This window comes from Panthera uncia, chromosome E1 (genome assembly GCF_023721935.1).
Source record: "Panthera uncia isolate 11264 chromosome E1, Puncia_PCG_1.0, whole genome shotgun sequence".
NCBI classification, from domain to species: Eukaryota; Metazoa; Chordata; class Mammalia; order Carnivora; family Felidae; genus Panthera; species Panthera uncia.
Window position 1 is genome coordinate 48,797,595 of NC_064814.1, and position 23,644 is coordinate 48,821,238.

General features: G+C 43.2%; 1 protein-coding gene across 4 annotated transcripts in view; it reads right to left on the reverse strand.

Moving 5' to 3' along the window:
• Nucleotides 1-20,210, reverse strand: part of ULK2 (unc-51 like autophagy activating kinase 2) — an 85,025-nt gene extending 64,815 nt beyond the window's left edge. For 3 of the 4 annotated variants that reach the window (XM_049638065.1, XM_049638066.1, XM_049638064.1), the window contains exons 1-7: nucleotides 19,590-20,210; nucleotides 18,246-18,338; nucleotides 17,117-17,158; nucleotides 6,762-6,794; nucleotides 6,435-6,471; nucleotides 1,665-1,838; nucleotides 675-748 (exon numbers count right to left, since the gene is read on the reverse strand). In XM_049638065.1, the coding sequence (XP_049494022.1) occupies nucleotides 675-748; nucleotides 1,665-1,838; nucleotides 6,435-6,471; nucleotides 6,762-6,794; nucleotides 17,117-17,158; nucleotides 18,246-18,338; nucleotides 19,590-19,679 (543 nt within the window). In that variant the 5' untranslated portion in view covers nucleotides 19,680-20,210. Of the gene's footprint in view, nucleotides 1-674; nucleotides 749-1,664; nucleotides 1,839-3,571; nucleotides 3,787-6,434; nucleotides 6,472-6,761; nucleotides 6,795-17,116; nucleotides 17,159-18,245; nucleotides 18,339-19,589 lie in introns of those variants that run through there. The other variant, XM_049638067.1, reaches the window with a different exon arrangement.
• Nucleotides 20,211-23,644: the final 3,434 nt, after the last annotated feature.

The window sequence follows — 23,644 nt, forward strand, 5'->3', positions numbered from 1 at the left end:
AAACCTTCTGACACAGGGATCTTGTCAAGAGAAATAACATGCAAAAGATGAGCATGTTCATCCTATAAATGAAGAAATGCCCCCAAAAGGTTGTGTTTTTTTTTTTCAAGTTTTCCCAAATATTACACATCAAGTGTAACATGACCATGCTTAATCAATTTTTATTTTCAGTGTAATCTAATAGGAAATTCCTACCATAATAACTAATTTCTTTTTTAATTTAAACTAGTGGGTAAAAGTGACTTTTATGGTCCACTATGTTAATAATTTTTTTTAATGTTTATCTTTGAGAGCGAGCGAGCGAGCGAGAGAGTGTGAGCATGAACAGGGGAGGGGCAGAGAGGGAGACACAGAATCCAAAGCAGGCTCCAGGCTCTGAGCTGCCAGCACAGAGCCCGACGCGAGGCTCAAACTACAAGATAACGACCCAAGTCCAAGTCAGATGCTTAACTGACTGGCCCACCCGGGCACCCCCGGTCCACTGTGCTAAAGCAAAAGATGACTTATAGCATTATCAGTAACATAATCAATGTTAGTAATTATTAGCAATTACAAACGACAAGTCAGACCATACATAAAATCCCATCTTACTTGGAAACTACCATTATACTTAAATCCCAGGGCTAATGGCGCCATCATCTACACATGTCAGGACAAAAAAAACCCTCACTCACCATGTACATTGGGGACCCGCACAGGGTTGCGGCCATCATGTTACTATGCAGGTAACGAGCAAACCCAAAATCCGCTGTGTCACAAAATAAAAAGGAGAAAAACAAACGATACTTTTACTCATGCTTGACACAGATCGTATCTTCAAGATACAAGAGGGCACAAGGAATTGTGAGAGATTTGCGGCTTATTGAATAAGCCTGTCTGCCAGAGAGAAAAGTTGCTACCTCAATTTCCACAGGCTAAAAAACAGTGTTGGCCACCAGCCGAACAAGTCACTGCCCTGCCAGTCCTGAAACAAGGAGGGAACACCAAGCTTTGCAAGACAAAGTGCTAATTGTAACAGATGATTCATTAAGGCAGCTCTCACTAAATATGACACCAGGTATAGAATTTGAACTGGGTTGTTTTTTTTTTTTTTTGCCTTCTCCAGATCCATATGTAACACATGTGAAATCAGAAATTTCTTTAAACACTGGTAAGAAAAAAAAATTATATATATATATATATATATATTTGTACTTTTTTGTACAAAAAGAAAAGCTTGAAAAATACCTACTATTACAAAAAAAAGAAAAAAAAAAGAAAAAATGCCTATTATTACAAACTGCTTGAAATAATTGTGACATACAAGAGCCAAAAAGGAAAGGCTGAGTTAAACCGTCTCTTCGATCCCTTGCGTTAAAATCCCATGAGTTGTAAAGAACCAGTGCCATTCCATTGCTGCCAGGACTGTAACACATCAGCTTCCCTCTGATGAGAAGCAGGATAGGGTTTGCTGCTGGGAATCCATGGGCCCCTGGGTCCTAAGATTCAGCATATGCTACCAGTAATGTAAAGTTTCCCATATCCAAATGCACCTCACTGAACCCAATAAAAATGCCCAAAGTGCATCAACAAAACCCGTCATTCTGCAAAGTTGAACTGAAATCATCCAAAACTACGAAGTCTCAAAAACGTCCTTTTGCATAAAACGCTATGTGGCCATTTACCTATTTTGATGCGAATACCACTGACGTTGGACTTTCTGCGATTGGCGTATGACAGCAAGATGTTCTGTGGTTTGAGATCCCTGTGGATTATTCCTTTGCTGTGCAGAATTCGCATGGCAGCTGCAATCTGATGCAGAAACACTCTAATAGTATCTTCGCTGAGAGTTCCCTTAGCTGGTAGAAAAGGAATTGCATAAATATTTAAGCACAAACTCAAATACCATCTGCACCTTCTATCAACAGAATCGAGTTAAGAATGTAGAGGGAATAAGGAACCAGGGTTTTTTTCCTTCCTTTTACTCTAACCATTTAAGCCTATGAAAAGACATCAGACACCTCAAACATTTTACACGATCTGTAGTAAAGAGAACTGATTTACATTTGCGTTTCATTTCACTGGTGTTCTTCCTTTCCCATTTTTACTGTGAAGGTGTCCACATTACTGCACACACAACAGGTACTTCCCCTTAGGAAGACGAAAAGTCAAGTTCCCCTTCTTACTAGCCAAATATCTGGGATAAAGGTCCATATGTACTCCCAACAATGAACAAGAACACAAATTAAAGACAGGTGAAATCCTTGAATAAGACCTGGACCTCACCACCACTTGCAGGTGTCAGGCAGGGATCCGTGTTCCCACATCTCCCTCCCCTCATCACCCCTGCCCTGCAACACTCCTGACCTACCACAGTATCCTTCACTACTGTAAAGAAACAGAATGAACACTATTGGAGGGTGGTCATCATTCAGGAAATCCTGAAGCGTGTCTGTGTGTATGCTGGAGCATGGAATGGTAAACAGCTGGGTTTGGACTCGGGCTGCCTTTGCTCAAATCCCAGCTCCTCCTCCTACTTGCTGTGTGACCCTGGAAGACGAACCTTCTGTGCCTACTTCCTCATCTATAGAAAGCCAAAATCAGACTAACCACCTGGGGCTGTTGTGACCATCAAACAAGACAGCACCTTTAATAATGAAGACTTTAGAAAAAGCCTGGCACAGAGTAAGTACTCAAACATAGTCAGTACACAAATACAGACTTTTTATTCCTGTGGATCTCTAAAAGTCCCAAGTGTGACTCCTGGAATCTACATTAGGATTTAACATCCACGACCCTGTCTACTAAATCCTCTGTGAACATACTTCTGCCTTACATCTCTAGAATATGTTCCACATGACCTTTCCATATGCAATTAAGAAGATAAAAATAACATTACATTTGGAAATGAAATATTATAGTTTTAAAATCATTTCAATGACATGTTATAATGACATTTTATGCCCTTAACACCCTCAAATAAAATATATCCTCTTGGTTTAAAAAATTGTCAAATACTTTTTTCTGTGAGGGCTGTTCTTAACCTATCCCCCATTTTTATTCTCTGATGCTGTCAAAAAAGAAAGAAATCTAAATACACTAAAACATATAAAAAGTGATATCTCCCATATGCCATCCCTTAGAGATAAACACTGCTAACAATATGGAGGGTATTCTTCCGGATCTCAATGGGTGGGTCAAACCAATGATGGGAGCGTGGAGCTTTATTTTTGTAATGCCTACTTAAGTTACGCTGCAAAAATTAAAATGGGCAGTATTTGTTTTCTGTTTCATTCATTTACATTTTCATTTTAGGGATTAGAAACATTTTGTTACTTCAAATGATTGCAGATGCTTAGAACTTGTATTTTTGCCCCATGACATACAATTGAATACACTTAAAATTTATTTGCTTCAGAGTCCAAATTCTAACGCTGTTCTTGTGTGTGGGTGGGTGGGGGAAGGGGATTAATGATCTAACATAAGCTGTTTCTGAACACACGCTGTAGTAAATATTCATATTTTTACAAACGTGGAATGCATATTTCTCATCACGATCCTATAAACTGTATTTCCCATGTTAAAAACTTACTATTTTAAAGGCATGGCCAACATTGACACTCTTCCAAAAAAATAAATGCTTGAGCAAGTCAGCCCGGAGGAAGCAGGCTCAGCCACTCCTGCCACACTCAATATTCTGCTGGAATTCACGTTGAAGTACAACTTGATAATTAACTTAAAATTTGTTTTAAACTTGCAATCAGTAGTATCCGTGTTCTAGCTTTTGAAAACGTTAATAGCATTTCCCTTAACAAAGCAAATAGAAGGATTAAATGATCATGATCGTGTTGTGAAGTAATGGCATTAGATCTTCTAGACCAGGACTCTCCAACAGAAACAGTAGGTGAGCCACATACATAACTTCTACATTTTCTAGTAGCCACATTTTAAAAAGTAAAAAGAAACAGGTGAAAATAAACATCCAAAATATGATTTCAACTTATAATCAACATACTTAATGAGATACAGTCATTTTCTTCCTTGACGCGTTCGAAAATCAATATATTCACATTTACAGCACATCTTCAGGCTGGCTCAATAGTCCCACGTGATTGGTGGCTACCATAGTGGACAGTTTAACTCTCGAAAATTCCTTGAGGTCCAGATTTCTCTTATATGCCTTTACAAGTGTTTTCAAATGACAAGGGACTCCCGTAAGAACTACAGCAGAGAGGCACCAGAAGGAGGCTAAGTGACTCGACCAAAATCACAGCGATTAAGGGATGTGAGGAGCGGCTTGCCTGTCTGACTCCGACATTCAGGCTCATACACCCCTCACTCTGGGGCCTCCTGTTCTAACACTGCTGCTCCGGAATATCAAATATGGAGTTCAACATAAGGGACAAAACTGCTGTCAAGGCGACCTACCCCAGTAACAGTGCCTGTATCAGCGAGTAGGACTTCTGTCGGTGAGGGAAACCGATACTCCAATGAGGGCACTAAACTGATAGGGTGCCACTCAATCTGACCCCAGGGGAGAGGTGCGTTTATCTGGATCACTGAGAACATCAAGGAACTAGACAGTCATTGACTGAGAAGGATGTAGAAGCAGGGTGTTTTCTAGCTTGAACTTTCCACCAGTGGTGACCCAAAGTGCCTGTCTCATGTGTCCTATTAGTAAGTGACATTTGACATATACATATATAACCAAATGAGAATATTTACATAAAACACCAAATGAGGATTAAGAAAAAAAGAATCTCGGTTGGCAAAAACACAAACTGCACGTGGAATAAACTACCAAATTCCAGATAATCATCGTCTTCAAGGGGGAAAGCCAGGAGAGGACTACAGAAGGGCTCACACTGGATCTTCAACTATAATCTTTTTAATGGGGGGGGGGGGGGCATTTATACCAGTTTCTTCCCTCCCTCCTCCCCCTGACCCTTCCCAGCAATCACCTAGCCCTAAAAGGAACTTCCAAATCCAGTCTCTCTCGGGGCCTTCCCTAAGGTGTGCTGGCTTTAGAAGAGGCACAGCCCTCTCCCTAGGCTGATGGGAAGGGCCCACAGCACTGGAGGGCAGGGTAGACCCCCCCCTCCCCGCCCCCGGAGACCACCCCCATCCCCACCCCACCCCCGGGTAGCACCTCTGTGCGAGGGAAGCCAGAGAAGCAGCAGCCTCGGAGCCCTGGAGCCCCGGTGGTCTCCTCTTGGGGCAGGAACACAACACGCGGGACTAACAGGGCGGGGAGGGGGGGGCGTGGCGCAGAGACAAGGAGGGTCTCGGCTCCTCTCGCCCCCATCTTCCTCCTCGCCCCCATCTTCCGGGTCAGGTTGAAGCTTTGCTGTCGTTCGCCAGCTGTGCCCGGCGGAAGAGCCCATGTGACATCCGCAGTGTCGCCCGGCCCGGCCCCGGGGTCGTCGCTGTCCCCTGCACGCCCAGTCCAGGCCAGGAAGGAGATGCTCCGGAGCCTCAGGCCCAGGGCCACTTCACCCTGCACCAACCAACCGGTCGTGGCCTGTGGCAACACTCCCAGTGTTGTTTCTAGTAATCTCCACGCAGCTTTTGAAAGTGAGCAATGTTTTATACTTTAAAGACTTTTAAATTTACCATTGCACTCCTTGATTACTAGGTGAAATGGAACATTTTTAGTATGCTCTTGTGAACTGTCTATACCCTTTGCAAGTGTATCTACTGATGTCGGTGACTTCGCCATCAACTCCCCTGATCTATTTAGAGGTTGGGGTATTATCAACCTTTCACTGTTTTTTTTTTTGTTTTTTTTTTTTGTTTGTTTTTTTCATATTTCCCTTGCATTTTAAGGAGTGAACAAGTAGATGCCGGCCTCATCTAACACCATTTAGAAATTACTTGTGAGAGACACAATTGATCTGAACACCTTTTATCCTATGTACATACATTCTGGACGCAGAATTTCTAGCACCATCTAGTACTAAAATCTCACCTCTGTGCCACGAAATAATTTCAGTGTTACCTTTAATCCTTTGTAACTTTTTAATTTACAAGAAAGATTCCCATTAACAAACACATTCTTAGATACATGTTTTCATCATTATTATTATTATTTTTTTTAAAGAAACAGAAGGAACTAAAGGCCCACTGATGGCAACTCAGCAGAGTCTTTTGAAGAAAGGAACCTACATATTTGTTTTTTTCTCTCTCGGGGAGAGGACTCGTCTCTCAAACACTGTCAGAAAGAGGCACACATAAAGTAAGTACCTAGAAGCAAATAAAGTTTAGGAATAAGACCACAACAAATGACAACCGGTTGGCAAAGTGACCACACTTAAACAAGTACACAAACATTTATTGACTGTTTCTATACAAGTGCAGAGAACAGGGTCAGCATTACTTCAGAAGTAACTCTCAGGATCCAACAGACCACACACAGTACTATCTTCACTGAACACTGACAGACAGACAAAAATTACCTTGCAAATAATCTGCCAGGTCTCCACCATTGCAGTACTGATACATAGAAGAAAAAATAATTAAAATAAGGGAATCGATTCAAGATTAATTCAATCTGCAACCAGTTAATTTCAATTAAAAATACTTTGTGTACAATGTAAATCTAGTCTGAAAAACATAAGCACTATGGAATCAAAAAATTTTTATATTCCTTATAAAGTAGAATATAAATCACTAAATTGAGTTTAACTCAAAATTTCAAGTAAAAATAATCTACTGTCAATTTTAAAGTACATATTAATCAAAAGGAATCTGAAGTAAATTAAACAGCACATATTACTACCTACCTCCATCACCAGAAAGACAGAGTTGGGTAATTCCTAAAAAGTAAACATTAAATATAATTTAGAGTAGGGAAAGAATGAAGCCCAAATTCACAAAATCTAAATCTATCAGTAAGTGAAATTTTAAATCCCCAGCACAGTAATTTAAGCATCCCAGCCTCAAAGTCAAGTTTTGATAACACTAACATAGTCATGAAGTTCAATTCTGCTTATGGAAAGAACTAAAGAAAGATTCATCCTTTGGTCAAAGCTATGGTAAATTTGTGAGAAAAAAAAAGAAAAGGTAAGATTCTCTGGTCCTCAGGGAAGCGCTTCTACTTTGAAAAGTTTATGATTTAAGCAGTGACTCAAAAATCCTATCTAGCAACACTAACTGCACAATCTGATTTCTGGAATACATGACCCAGGATGGTTAGTCTTTTTATTTCTTTCTTTTTTTTTTTTTTAATGTTTATTTATTTTTGAGACAGAGAGAGACAGAGCATGAATGGGGAGGGTCAGAGAGAGAGGGGGACACAGAATCCGGAGCAGGCTCCAGGCTCCGAGCTGTCAGCACAGAGCCCAACGTGGGGCTGGAACTCACAGACCGTGAGATTATGACCTGAGCCAAAGTCAGACGCTCAACTGACTGAGCCACCCAGGTGCCCCTGGTTAGTCTTTTTCTGGAGGCAATCACATTATCTGGGAATTGGTGGCAAAGAAAAGACAATTATTTCTCCTCACATATCTTAGTAACAGATTGATTTTTAAGGAATTAAGAAATTTTACTAAGTTTCTCAAATTTCACATAGCTCCAGATCTGTTGCTTGGGTAATTCAAACACTGACGTCATGATTCTTCAATAAAAATATTTCAAAGTTAATGAAAAATGTTTATTTATTTTGAGAAAAAGAGAAAGCATGAGTCAGGGAGGGGCAGAGAGAGGGGACAGAGAATCCCAAGCAGGCTCTGTGCTGTCAGCACAGATGTGGGGCTCGAACTCATGAACCGTGAGATCATGACCAGAGCCTAAGTCGGGTGCTAAACTGACATCCGTTTAGTGCCCCGTTAATGAAATTTTAAATTGTGCTTCCTATACCCTAACTTGAGACAGTGCTCAAGTGTAATTTAAGATACAACCTTTCCCAACAGCACTTGGCTTCACTAAGCTCCTAAATTCAAGAATGAGGAGTTCTATGTGAAAAAAAGAAAAAAAGAAAAAGAATGAGGGGTTCTATCAGAGAACAAAGGGAGATGTAAGGCAGTGTCCCTCAGAGCATTGTTCAAGGACCAGTGCCAAGCAGTGAATTATTTGGTATGAGCCCACAATGAGATAATTATAGAAATTAAAAGAAATTTTAAAAGTCTTAAAGCTATAAAATAATTTTATGTCTGCTAATCCTAATAATAAAAACTTTGGACATCTATTCATAGGTCCTTTTTTATTTCATTTTGACAAAAAATTCATTTTTATTGGCTTTTATAAATAAAGGATCAGTTCGCACAGATTAGAAATAACAAACTGGTGTCGCAGCACTTCTGGTCTAGAGCACTTCTGTGCAACAAGAAATAGAAGGGGCTGCCACAAAGTGGTTCCACCGTGTTCACCAAGGGTCTGGATGCCCCAGGCAAGATCTGAATTAAATTATTTTCTGCAAAAAACTCAGGGACTTGGGATGATTTACTTCACTTAATTCTCAGGACTAGACAAAAAATTCAAACCCCTTGTGCCCAATTCTTCGAGCAACCCCCTCGCCCCCAAACACACACACATAGAGGCACATGGGAGTTCAGAAAAACAGCAGTGCTTTCTGCTCTCTGCTGGGGAACCAGGAACCACAGTCCTGCCCGAGCAGGGTGGCGGGCGTGGAGAGCCAGGCTGCAAGCCTAGAACAGACACTTGGTTTCCCAGAACAGCAGCACTCCCATGATCAGGAAGGAAGTAGAGACCAGTCAGCCTCCAGCAGGCCAGAAAAGCAAATCTGTAAGAAATATTTATTTCCTTTTATCATAAGTAAAAACAAAAATCTACTCTACGAGTGAAATCATCTCTATGGCGAATCAGCCTTAGGTTTAGCCATCTCACCTGATCAAATCCAGACCAAAATACCCTATCATCCCCCAAAATACTGAGATATAATTAAACCAGTAACTTTCAACACAGTTTTCTTCTTCTTGAGTAGGAGTTACAAAAATATTATCTCAAATCAGTATTGCTTAATCAGATAATGGCACCATATCCTAACTACTGAAGACAAAAGAGAACTAGTAATTCCTTAGGGGAGACTAAACTGCTAACTCAATGTAAAGATATCAAAAGAAATATTTTAACATCCTTGATTTCTCAGGCAAACCTTCTTTTGCCCACCTTTAAAGCAGTGAGAATCTTCACTGGTTCTATCATTCTCTCCTGAACACTCCCCTCCTTAAGGGCCTCCAGTACAAAACAGTGCACACCTTTCAAGTGAAGCACTTAGCTCTAAGAGCCAGGAAAGAGTCAGCAAAAGGAAAAGAGAACTGAAAAAACAATCAAGTCTTCAACAGACAAACTGAAACTCTAATGGTACTGGGGCACCAGGGAAGAACTTGAAGAGATACTTAAAGGGACAGAAAGGCTGAGAAGTGAGGCCAACAGACCTGTGAGCCGACCACAGAGGGTTTCCCAAAGTTGAATACACATCTGTCCTCCTTTTCTAAAATCAGGAAACTAATCACCCTCAACTCCTCCCCAGAACTTCCATCCACAAAATTAAGTATAATGAATTTCATTTTATCATTCCCCTACTCAAACTCTTTAATAAGATAGAAAATCCCTAAAGGGGAGCGGGGGGGGGGGGAGGTATTCTTAAGAAGAACTCTATGCCAGTATACAAAAATGTAGATGAAATAAACAATTTGGGAAGCAATTTGTTCGAGTAAAAACACAATCCTCAGAATTATTTCTCCTTGGGGTTACATGGGACCAGACAGCCTCACTGCATCCTGTAAGTAAGAAGAGTTGGATTATCATCCCTCCTTTACCAAAGGGGTGATGTTAACAAATAAAAAATAAAGTCTTTTGAAGGATGCACAACAGTGGAGGTTTTTTTTTCTGGAAAAAGAAATAAGGGGAGGTATCAGAAGAGGGCATCTCTTCATTACTTAATACACAACTAGACTATTTAAATTGTTTTTCCACCCAGGCCCTATTACTTTTGTAATTTAGAAAACAATAAAGAGAATTTAAAAATCAGACAGCATGACTAGGTGTTTTCTCTAGCAGAATTCAGATGCTCAGGATCAGAAGGGGAGAAACAGAAAGTAACAAAAGAATTAAGTAAATAGCAAGAGAAAGATTCAATAAAAATCCTTGGCTCCTAAAACCCATCCCTCACCACTTCTCTGCTACTTTTCCTGATTTATTCTCCATGCCTCAGGTGACTCCTATGGGTTATCTCATAAAGAAAAGAAAATCCTTGTGATCTGCTAAGGGATCAGATATGGAAGGATCTTCTGTTAGTTCTTGAGGTGACCTTTGGAAAGTCCCCTAAGGATAGGGCCTGGTTTGCCAGAGAAGCCAACAGTTGGATCAGAGAGTTGGAAATTTCAGCCCAACCCCTCCTCACCCCATCCCACCTCCAGGGAAGGGAGAGGAGGGGCTAGAGACGGAGTTAAATCGCCAGCGGCCACTGATTTAATCAAGTGCAGCTATGTAACACAGCCTCCGTAAAACTCCAAAAGGATGGAGCTCAGAGGCATGTGAGGAGTGAAAGCTCTCCCCACATACCTCACCCTATGCTTCCGTCTGGCTGTTTCTGAGTTATGTTCTTTTACATCCTTTTATAATAAACCAATACCCTAGTAAGTCAAATGCTTTTCTGAGTCCTGTGAGCCACTCTAGCAATTAATCAAATCCAAGGAGGAGGTTGCTGGTACTACCTCCATTCAGACCTCAGTGGGTACTTTCTAATTGATAAAGTTCTTCTTCTTAACTCAGGCAAAAGCCCTGGAGGGCAAAGCAAGAGGGTCGGGGTCCCAACCCCACCAAGACCCCCTGTGATTGACCCTAAGACAAGGATTGACCTGACCTTTACTGCCCACCTGCAGGTACCCAGTGACCTTTGCCCCATATTTTCCTTAGGTAAACCTAGACGTATTTTCAGCACTTTGGAGACAGTCTTTGAGACCCTGGTCCGCCATCTTCCCGGTAGTGGCCTCACTGAAAATCAAAATCCCTTTCTTGTTTCACCTACGCTCCTCTCTCTGCCTTCGGACTTTGTCCAAACCTGGTCTGTTTGGGACCCCGGGAGCCAGGTGCTCTTGTACCCTTGGGCCCCGGGTTACAAACTCAGGAAATGATAACAAAGCACCCACCTAATCTAAACCTGATTTGCCCATAAGTCTCCAAACTGCGAAAGTCCTCACTGTTTGTGACAGTAGGGCGGGGAGACAGTGTCGGGGAAGGGATTGTTCATTTTACTGAGGGTGGCTAAAGAAAGCTTTTGAAAACATAGTGTTTGGGTAAAGACCTAAAGAAGGTTGGGAATATACCTATATATACTACAGACATGTAGAAATATCTGCCATACAGTGTATCTGGGAAGAAAGGTCCTGGGGAGAAGGAAAAAAGGGGCAAGGGCCCCGAGAATGGTCTGCAACAGGAGCCATCAGAAGCGGCAGCAAGCATAGAGAAGCACAAGACAGACGGGGTGAGAGAGAACGCGGTTATGCTGTGCAAATAAGGACTTCGGCTTCCACTCTGATAAAAACAGGGAGCCGCTGCAGAATCCCAGTCTGAGCAGAGGACTAACAAGCCCTGACTTACATCACCAGGATTATTCTGATTGCAACGTCGAGAATATTCTTACAGGGTGACAAAATATTGTCAGATAGCATGCCAAAAAATGTTCTTACGATTCACGTTTCTACCAGTGATCTATGAGCATATTTTACACCTCCTCCCCAATTCCACCAGGAAGAATTAATGCACTTTTTAATTTTGCCAAAGGGGTGAGTGAGAAGTGGCACCTCACTGTTACTTTAATTTACGTTTCCCTGACTGCTTGTCCATGAGTATCATTTCATACATTAGCCATTTTTATTTCTCTTATGAGAACCAACAATTTATATCCTTTGCTTACTGTCTCTTTGGGTTATCTTTTCCTTACCAGTTTGTGAGAGAGGATTTATATGTTTCAGATATTAGCCTATTATCTGTTGTGTTGTAAATACTTTCTCAAACTGGTATCTGTCAATTGCCTTTTCTTGAATTATGTTATGGTCTAATGTACACACATTAATACACAGAGATTTCAGTTACAGTTCAATGTGCTGTGACAAATGGATGGATACATTCACGTAACTACACTTCCAGCCGAGCTACAGATCATTTCCGTCGCCCCAGAAAGTTCCTTCATCCTCCTTGCGGTCAACCCCCACCTCCCCAGAGGCACCCTCTGCTGTATTATCCCCGATTTCTACCACCCTAATCTCCTCTTGGAACTCACAAAACAGAATCAAACAGTAGCTGTGTGTGGCTGGCTTCTTTTTCTCAACATGGTAGAGGCCACTTTTGGGCAACAGCTTGAGCAATGGAAACTTGAGCAAGGCAGTGACCACGGTGACCACCGAGCTGAACGCAAACAGGCTCATCAAGCGACCCACCTCAAAATGGCCACAGGCCCTAAGTGGCCAATGAGCTACTCACGACTGGGCACGGTTACCAAAAAAGGGAAAACTTCCTCTGTCCCCGTACTCCCTCACTATAACTAACTACAGCCCCCCACCACTGCATCCTCGAAGACAGCGAGAGACAGCGTCTCTCCTTCGCCATCCTGCCCACTGCTCCCTTGTGCTGTATTCGATAAACTTCTATCACCGTAGTTCTGCCTTGGGTGAATTCTTTCACCGCCTGCACCACCGGCCCCCACCCAATCGGGACACCCCACAAGCATGTTTAATATATCATATGCTGTGGCATGTATCAAGTTTGTTCCTTTTAATGGCTATCAATTTGTTCATGGTATTATTGGCCATAAAAAGAAGTTTTTAAAGATTTTATGTGCCTACTTCCCTATTTATTTATTTACTGAGAGAGAGAGAGAGAGAGAGAGAGAGAGAGAGAGAGAGAGAGAGACAGTGAGTGACAGTGTGAGCAGGGGAGGAACAGAGACAGAGGGAGAGAGAATCCCAAGCAGGCTCCGTGCTGCCAGCACAGAAGCGGAGTGTGACTCAAATGCCCAAAACCGTTGAGGTCATGACCTGAGCCGAAACCAGGTCAGAGGGTGAACCGACTGAGTCACCCAGGCGCCCCTATATCCCTATTTCTACAGCTTCAGAGTTTCTTATCTCGATTTAAAAAATCTTTCTAACTCTTGGGTTATATACAGTTATCTATGTATTATGCTAAGGTCCTTATTGGGTATTTTATATATTTAAGCCTTTCATTCATTTGGAAATTGTTATGGAACATGATGAGAACAGGGATCCAACTTTACTCTTTCTCAGATACTCGGTTTTGCCAGCACCATTTATTAAATGAATCCTCTTTTCCCACTACGCTAAAAATTACCTAGTGGTGGATCTTTATCCAGTCAATTGACCATCATACAGGTAAAGTACTCCTAACTGACAATACTTACCTCTTGCCCAGAAGGTTCAAAGATCTGTATCTTTTGAAAAACAGACATATCACTCTCCTGCTCTTAAAACTCTTCAATGGCCCTGCGCTGCCCTCAGAACAGAGGTGGCCCCTGCCAACCTCGCCAGCATCGCCTGCCGCCACCCTCCCCTCACTCCCGCACTCCCCTCGCCCAGCCTTCCCCTGGCTCCTCAAGCTCTCACCCTCCTGCCTGCTCTCCACGGAAGGCTTCATCTGCTTGGGACACTTCCCTGCTCTTCTCCCACCTGCCCCAGCCTGGCTGGCTCCCACTCTTCTGTCAAGTCAGCTTAAACATCATCTCTTCACCAAGTCTTCCCCAGCCCATAAAGTGGGTAGCCCCCATGTGGTGTCCTCTCAAAGGTCTTCAACGGTTCTCTCTCACTGCACTGGGCACGCTTAGAGTAAGTGACTATTAGCTTCACGTCCTCTTCCCCACTATACTGTGAGCTCTACAAGGACGAGGGCCATTGCTGTTTTGTTCACCACTAACTCCCGCATACCTCATTAACTGACTCAAGAAATACCAATTACAAAGAAATCAGTAAGAAAGATGAACACAACAGAAGCATCACAGAACAGCAACAGGAAAGCCACAGAAGAAATATAAAAAGGTAAATAAAACATTAAGATGTTTGGGGCGCCTGGGTGGCTTGGTCGGTTAAGCGTCTGACTTCAGCTCAGGTCATGATCTCACGGTCCGTGAGTTCGAGCCCCGCATCAGGCTCTGTGTTGACAGCTCAGAGCCTGGAGCCTGTTTCGGATTCTGTGTCTCCCTCTCTCTCTGCTCCTCCCCTGTTCATGCTCTGTCTCTGTCTCAAAAATAAATAAACGTTAAAAAAAAAATTAAAAAAAAAAAAAAAAAAAAAAGATGGTCAATGCACTGGGGCGCCTGGGTGGCTCAGTCAGTGAAGCGTCCTACTTCGGCTCAGGTCATGATCTCACGGTTCATGAGGTCAAGCCTGGCATAGGGCTCTGTGCTGACAGCTCAGAGCCTGGAGCCTGCTTTGGATTCTGGGTCTCCCTCGTTCTCTGCCCCTCCCCCGCTCATGCTCCATCTCTCAAAAATAAACAAACATTAAAAAAAAGTTTAAAGAAAAAAAAAGATGGTCAATGCACTAATGATTTAAGAAATAAAAAGTAAAACTTAAGCTACTGTCTTCCCATGAGATTGTCAAAAAAGGAAAAAAACAGGCCATTGGTATAACCTTTTGGAAGGTAATGCAGTAATATCTTTGGCCATACAATTCCATGACAAGGAATTTATTCTACAAGAACACTCATACAAATGAGCAAAGATATGTACACAACTTTCTCTCCAGCACTGTTTCTAACAGGAAAAAATACCAAACAACCCAAATGGCCACAACTGGGTTTTAAGTAAATTATCATTTAGCCCTATAATACTGTAGTGACATGAAACTGTATCCAAAATACATTAAGTCCAATAAAACAAGCTGCATTCATGTACAAATACTCTTCTATTAGTAAATCTCTCACAATTAAAAGGTTAAAAATCTAATTATAAATGGTTAAAGAGGAATAAATGTATTCTGAAAACTCTACAAGAAATGTAACAGTGGTGTCTCTGAGAATTGCCATTTCTTTTAGAATTTACTCATGTTCATAATGATTATTTTAACTAGGGGGATATATTAATTTTATAATGGGAAAATATGTTGCTTTTTAAATGTCATCTAAACTGAAACCAGATTTGTTAGAAACAATGTCAAAGTTCTCAATTTATAAAAATGTATCCATAAATTTTACATCTCCAAAACTGATGGCCAGGAAAAATAATGTTCAAGTTGGTAAAATTACTGTTCTACTGTCTCCATAAACATACAGTAAACAACTAAATTTATAAGGGGCAAACCTAAAATAGTAGATCAAGACTCTGTTCACTCATTAGCCAAATGCTCAAGAATATATTTACTTGACTGAGAGGTCTTAACTTTATGTATTTCCAGTAATATACAGTGGATAAAATATAAACATTTTTAATGCAGTCACCTTCATATTCCTGATTGTTTGATAATTCAGGTTTTTGAGTACATGTTCCCCTTAAGTATCTCATTCTACAACCAAAGCTAGTACTTAAAAATATTTTTCTAATGGAATGAAGTTTAAGTACACTCTCTCTTCTGAAAAGAAATTCTACTCTGCAATTGACAGGGTCTTCTGTGCTTCTCAAAAAATGGGATATTAAGAGTTAATATTATTTAACAATTTTTGTACCAGGCACTGACTTGTACCACTTGGTGCCCTCTGTCTCCAAAGACCAAGACAGGCTACACAAACAGCTCCGAGGAGAATCGACCTTTCAACTAGGGATTGTGAGAGAAGTTGAGTTTTGACTCAAGTTTTTTCTCCTTTCTATGCTGCTCTATCTCGGCTGAAGGAATGAGTTACACCTATTTCAATAGGTAATAAAATACACCCCACAGTCACTCACAACAGTCTGTATGTGAAATTTAAATTGCAATTTTTTTGGAGAGTAATCACACTCTAACACCAAGAACTTTAAAATTACCCTGGTAATTCCAATTCTAGAAACTGAACATAAATAATCTAAGATATGTCCAGAACTTCACTATTATCCCCATAGCACTTTCCTGTAATGGAAAAAAAATGACACATCTTGTAACATGGGTTTAAATACTTCGTAGTATTTCATGGCTGCATGAAAAATGACTATACACAAAAAAAGAAGTACGTTGAAGAACGGTCCATTTCGCTCCACCCCACTAAAATTAAGCACACTGAAAGCAAGGACTTTGTTTTACTCACTGCTTTGTTCCTACACTTAGAATGATGCCTGGTGCATAGCAGCCACTCAAAACCTTATAAAACTAATGAATTTGAGTAATGCGAGTGTATACAGAAAAAATTTTAGCTAGAAACACATACAGCAGAATCACATAACATGTCCATCTACTTTACTGGAATTCAACTGTCCAGACTAAGAAAAACAAAAGAAGGAAATAACGTAAATCATGCACCGTAGTCTGCTTTGAAGTGAGAATCCAGGGGGAAGCTGAGTCGGCTGGCTGCCCTCCCTGCCCCCTCAGTAGATCTCAAATCCCTGGGGCTGTCACACAAGCCGACTGCCATGCTAGAGAAGAGTGGTTTTAGTATTTAAAACCCAATACGCCCCTAAATATAAGCCAACTGCTTACCCTGGTGCCCCACCCCCCCAAAATAGTAATTTTCTCCAAATTGGGGCTTTTCAAAAGGATTTCCAAGGGTAATTTTGTCTGTATAGAAATGTTGCCTTAGATGATAACTTGAGAACCCAGCCTTCCCACCTCCAAATAAAGTGTAACTCTACTGTGATAATCAGATATATCAGGGTGATGAGTATGCAGTTTCCTTGGTTTTACTTATTTTCTAATACCTCTCCAATTAGCAAATGTTGCTTTTGCAATAAGAAAAAAGCTCTAATTTTTTAATAACCCACAACAGTCCTTTCTACATTTATCACAGAAATGCTAGATCTGGGATCAATATTCCTCTACCTGACCTAAAACACTACTCCTATAGTACAACCATACTCATGCAGCACATTATTTTAACCTAACGCTCTATGCTACTTTAAACAACTTATTAACCTATAACTCAAACTATATACCTTTCTAACAAGAATAAGGCAGTTTTCTATTTCTATTATGATTCATTTACATTTGTATGAAACAGAAAAGTTCTTTATTGACATGCAAATTTTAAAATAATAATAAGGTACCTGAACATCATAGAGGGCTACAATATTTTCGTGCTGAAGTTCCTGTTAAGGAAATTGAGAATTTAAAATATTCGTTCTAACACATTTCAATATGCAAATAGATATTAAGTATACACACACATACACATACATACATACAATTTCTACATACTACACTTCTGATGACTGGATTAGAACAATTCAATTTACGAAAAAATAAGACGAAATGTGCCTGATCAAACTTTACTTGGGCCCTAAATGTTTCTTCACCACGATCATTTGTTAGACTCTTAACACAGGGAGTACTCTTGTCTACAAAATAAATATCACAGGTAGTATGACTGCAGACTTTCTGGGAGTCTTTTAAATTCAGTATACAACTCTAACAGCACTAAAGGCATAAGTTCCAAAATGCTTTTAAAGAGCAGATAATTTGTCTGAAAGAAAACGAAGCATAATTCTTAGCTCAAAGAGCTAAGAGGGTAGTAGTTTTGATGAAAGCTAGTGTTAGGTGAGGGGTCTATGTTCTTATCAGCTTGGGGAACACTGAGTTACATACATCTAAACTAGTTTCTTCATTGAGCAATTTTTCAGACTTTTTTTACTGAGCAAAGTGCTTTGTGAGTGACTCTCCAAGAAGTATGTAGTGGACAGGATTTTCCACACTCATTTGACTAGGAGACCATTTTTTTCCTCAAAGCATCTCATTGCGATAACACTGCTTGTGAGTGATCTAAAAAGGCCACTTGCAAGGTAGGTAATTCTTTTCAATTTACAAGGAAAAAAGATTCCAACTGTCCCCAGTCCCCTTCTCCCCCAAATACTTAAATGTAGCACGAAAGGGATCAACAGAAGAGCTAAATGATGGATAAGAAGGGCCTGCCTCTTCTCAAACAGTAACACAGTAACTAAGGAAAAGAAATTAGGAGAAGCTAAAATCAGCCTTCCCAGAACCCCTTCTAAGCACTGGCCAAGAACACAAACATCTATTCTTAAAAAGTTTCCAAGTACCCAAACGCTTCAAAAAATGACAGCAACAGGTGAAAATTCTCAAATTTGGCTCCAACCACCAAAATGACAAAGGATGTCATCACACACTAATTTAAAATAGGTTTTAACCTACTATGAAATATCACATAAAGAAGCATACCTTCAAGATTTTAATTTCCTTCCCAAGCAGGATTTGTGATTTTGACAAGTTCTTTTTATTAATACTTTTAATAGCCACCTCCCAGTCAGTTTTCTGAAAAGGAAAAATAGTGTTACTCCTGGAAATTATTTCACAGAAGTATAATCTATAAGCACAAAGATGTTTTTAGCCCACTCATATACAGACAATGGAAAGGGTAAATGGGAAGGACCCTGAACCTCCAGCAACAGGAAGATGATTTCATAAATTACAAACTAGTACCTTATAAGACAGCCACTAAAAATAATAGATAGGAGGACCACAAGTGAAACAAAGAACACAGTTTACAACCACTTTAAAGTTACGGAGAAATGCGGACAATAAACTGGAAGGTGGCATTTGATAGCTTGGCAGGATTCAGCTTCCTGCTTAAATTATTTTTTGAGTTTTAAGCTTTTTCTCTTAAGAAAGGAACGCAGTTTTTATTACTCTATCTGATAAGTAACAAAATCAGCCCACTTAAACATGCCTCTTGCCAACAGTCAGAACTACCAAGCCCCTTTGATTATTTCCACTCTCTAGGTGCTCTTCCAAATTCTTTAGATTCTAAAACCTCGTGTGACACTATTTACGAAACAGCAAAAGCTTTAAAAAAAAAAATTTTTTTTTTTTTGGAACCTGCTTTCATGTTTACTTGGATTGAAACAAGAAGCGTCCGCCCATCTTTTCCAGCCGCCCATCTAACCCCAAGAAGGGAAGGTGGTACGGGGCTCGAATGGGGTGTAGACGAACCAATGCTGGGAAATGCGATACCCCCGGGTTTGAGAAAGTCTCGAGCTAACGGGAAACAAGCCCGTTTTCCGCTGGGTCTGCAATTATCGACCTCAAAGGCGACAAGCCTTGGCAGCCCAAGGCGCGGAAAAACCTAAGGTGCGTGCTTCCACGCCCGAGCCCCGCGCTGGGGAGGGGACCGAGCACTCCTTTAGGACTCAGATTCGGGTCGCGTTCAGGTGGAAAGGCGTGTGTCCCGCCGGGCCCCGGCGGTGAGCCCCTAAGAGCATTCTGGTTACCAGGCTCTCTGCAAACAGGGGAAATCAGAGGCCGAGCGGCCCGTCGGTAGGTGGAGCGCTGCCTAGCGGCTTCGGCCTCAAAACAATCCCCGCCCGACCAAAACAAACCCAGCGACACTGACAGCGCGCACAATGGCAGGCCTCGGGGCGACGAGCCAAACCGGGGGGTGGGGGTGGGGGTGGGGGGGCCGCGCCCGCGGCGTCGCCAAGTTTCGGGACCACCCGGCCTGGCCGCAGCCAGGCAGAGGTGCCGCGGCCCACACACCCCGGCCTCGCCCCGGCGGACGGGGCTCACCTGGCGGTGCCGCCCCCGGAAGACCACCGCGAAGGCCCCGTGTCCCACGAGGTCCCTCTTGCTGTACTCGAAGTCGCCCACTACCTCCATGGCCGCGCCCCCGGGGGCATACAGCGGGCGGGCGGGCGGCGCAGCGCGGCGGGCCGGGATCAGCACCGCGGGCCCGCCGGCCCTGAGCGCGCCCGCGGGCCGCCGGACCGGGGCAGCCGCGGCCCCCGGCCCGGGCGGACGCTCATGCCGAGAGGCCGGAGCGGAAACGGGGTGGAGGCCTCCGCGCGGGGCCGGGGTCAGCGAGGCCTGGCCCGGCCCCGGCCGCTCCTCATGGCCCGGCCCGCCGCCGGCCGAAGGTTCCCTTGGCGAAGCGGCCTCGGCGCTTGCCGGGCCAGCGGCGCCGCAGCCGTCACTGTGCGCCCCCGGAGCCGCGCACGCGCCCGGGAGAGGTGCGGGACCCGGTCCTCCCCATCCCCAGCTCGTCCGGCCGCGTCGGCCCCCTCCGCTCGGGGGGCTGCTGCGGTGGCAGCCGCCGCCCTAGGACCGGCACAACCACCGTCCCTGCGCGCCTCCCTGCCTCGCTGCGGCGCCTAACGCACACGCGCGCGCGCCGGCCGCTCCCGAGCCGACTGCCGGCCCTCCGCGACGTCAGCACGTCTTGTAGGACGCAGCGCCCGCCGAAGCCCGCTCCCTCCGCCAGGAAAATGAGTGCGCGCGCGCCCGGGGGAGTGGCGCCGCCGCGAGGGCGCGTCCCCAGTCGCTCGCCCAGGCGGGAAAGGAGGGTGCGAGCCGCTGGGACCGCAGCTAGTTAACCCGCCGCAGCCTTTGCAGCCTTCGCGCTGGGCCTGGGAGCAGATTCCAGCCTGCCACGCCCCAGGCTGGAGCCCGCTGGGAGGCGGGCGTCGGGGAAGCGGGTCTTGAACTCTGACTGCAGGAGGGACGGGGCGTCCCTGGTGCAGTGTAGACCCCAGGGAACCGGTCGGGGCAAAGGAGCATCTCCTAGAGCTCGGCCTTCCCCGCCCCCTCTAAAACCCGAGGAGGTCGTACCGCCAAGCTGCAGGTCTCCCCCAACCCTTCTGCCTTTACTCCTCAGGGTCCCTGAAGAGATGGTGTCAGGCAGGGGTTCTGCACCTTTTGGGGTCCCTTGACTTCGGTGAGAAGCTGATGACGGCTCAGGACCCTCTTCCCGGAGAAATGTTTATGCACGTAGACTCAGTATTGAACACAGTTTCAAGGGCTGTAATGAGAAGCCCTGCTCCCCAGCCACCACTGTATCCTGCCCGTTTGACCTCAGGCTTACCTTTGAATGGCTTTAAGGGAGTTTTCTTTTCCTCCTGATTATTGAAGGTCAAGTGTCAAGAACTGATTTGTCCACTTTTCCTCAAGGAAATGCCATACGAGACCATTTTATAAACAGTAAGCTTGAACATGTCATAGAGAGGCGCCTGGGTGGCTCAGTCGGTTGGGCGTCTGACTCAGGTCATGATCTGACTGTTTCATGGGTTCCAGCCCCCTGTCGGGCTCTGTGCACTGGCTGCGTGGAGCCTGCTTGGGATTCTCGCTCTCTTTCTGCCCCTCCCCCGCTCATTCTCTCTCTCTCTCTCTCTCTCTCTCTCTGTCTCTCTCAAAATAAATAAATTAAAAAACATTTTTTTTTTTTTAAAGAAAATGTCATAGAAAACTCAGACCCCACACCATACCCTTTGGTTTGGGTATTTGCTCTCAGGTCATCCCTTACCACCAGAATTACATTTCCCACCCCGGGGCCCATCCCAGAAAACTGACCTGAAGGCTGCCCAGAAACCCTAAGAACCTCCAGGTGGAATTCTGAGAGGAATCCCCTCCCTTCCTCAAACCTTGAACATGTAGGGTCTTGGATCTCTGCTCTCACTACTGTGCACACCTACATCATTCTATCCCTACTTCAAAATCTGGCCCAGGTGAATGTTAGACACTGTGGAAGTCTGGAGCCTTCAAAAACTAAAAGCAAATGAAGTAAGTTTGCACAGAGACACAAAAATTCATCTGGAGATGACTCTTTACCTGTTTGAAAGCTTCTCTGTTTGTAAATCTTTAAATATGGATATTTAAACAGGATATGGGATTTAACGTGCCAAGTCCCTAAAAAAAAAACAACCAGCTCTTCAGGAGGCACCTGGGTAGCTCAGTCTGTTGAGGGTCTCTTGATTTCAGCTCAGGTCATGATCTCACAGTTGGTGGGTTTGAGCCCTGCATCGGGCTCTGCACTGACAGCACAGAGCCTGCTTGGGATTCTCTCTCTCCCTCTCTCTCTCTCTCTCTGCCCCTTCCCCGCCCGTGCTCTCCGTCTCTCTCAAACTAAATAAAGTTAAAAAAAAAAAAAAATAGCTCTTCGGGAATATGTATCTTAGGAGCTGAAAAAAAATTCTTAATGTTTGTTTATTTTGAGAGAGAGCATGAGTGGGGGAGGGGCAGAGAGAGAGGGAAAGAGAATCCTCAGGAGGCTCCATGATGCTTGACCCAGGGCTCCATCTCTCGAACTACAAGGTCATGACCCGAGCTGAAATCAAGAGTCCCATACTCAACGACTGAGCCACCCAGGTGCCCCATTGGTTCTATTGTTTCTACTTTGCTGCTGCTGCTGCTTTGAAATTCTTGTGTATAGTTCATGTGCAGAGCTTTGATATCTACATATGCGTGAATTTATAATAAATTATGGAAATAATCCCATAAAATGAAGAGATGGCAAGATTTGGATATATTTCTTAAAGCTTTTAGAAATAGCATAACCACAATTCTTCTGAATCATAAACACAAATCTTCTGAAATTATACCAAAAATAGACTTCAGCCTAGGAATTTTATGATATTCTGATAATATCACAACGTCAAGGAGCATCTTTCCATGTCATGCAAGAATCAGTATAAAATTTGCATTTCTCTTAAAAAAATTTTTTTTAATGTTTATTTATTCATGACAGACAGAGAGAGAGACAGAGAATGAGCGGGCGGGGTGGGGGGGGGGTGCAGAGTGAGAGAGGAACACAGAATCAGAAGCAGGCTCCAGGCTCTGAGCTGTCAGCACAGAGCCCGATGCAGGGCTGGAACTCACAAACTGAGAGATCATGACCTGAGCCGAAGTCGGATGCTTAACTGACGGAGCCACCAAGGTACCCCATAAAATTTGCCTTTCTAAAATGAAAAACAGGGTGCCTAGGTGACTCATTCGGTTCAGCATCCAACTCTTGATTTCGGCTCAGGTCATGATCCCAGGGTTGTGGGATCGAGCCCTGCGTCCAGCTCCAGGCTGAGTGTGGAGCCTGCTTTGGATTCTTTCTCTCTCTCTCTCTCTCTCTCTCTCTCTCTCTCTCTCAAAAGTAGATAGATGATAGATAGATAGACAGACAGATAGAATGGAAAACAGTTTCATTATTTCAACCAAGATATCAAGTAGCTTATTTTTGCTGTTGCCATAACTGTTATACCCAGACAGTCCTCACAATTTGAATCATTGGAAGTTAAAACAGCTAACCACATATTTCATAGGAATGGCCATAATATCCTGTTAATGCCAACGGGCAAAATAAAGAATATTTGCAAATGTCACTGAGATAAAATGCAAGGAACATCATGAGTCAGTTTTCCAAATAAAGCATCTGAAATAGTAAAACTCCTAAAAGAAATACGTTATTGATGTGATGATAAAGAAAATGAAAAATGTTTAATTTCAAAAGAATTTTAATCAAACACTTACACAGCTTTTAGACCTGTGAGGTCTAAAACAGAATACAACATCTTCAGCCATGAAGCATTTACTAGAACTTCAAAAAAGAACAGAAACGTATCATTGTGATCTAGATCTTTGCTCCTTCTTATGAACCACGTACCTACTGACCTGAGAAAACAGTGTGCCAGGTGGGTTCTCCAGAAATAGGCGCTGAGTTGGGGTGCAAGATGATTATTAGAAATTAACACAGGTGGTGGGAGGGGCTGTAAACAACACTGGCGAAGAGGGAACTGGGATGCAGGCAGGGCCACCCCAGCAGAAAGCTCTGGAACAAAACGTCACACTCGACCTGCATTGAG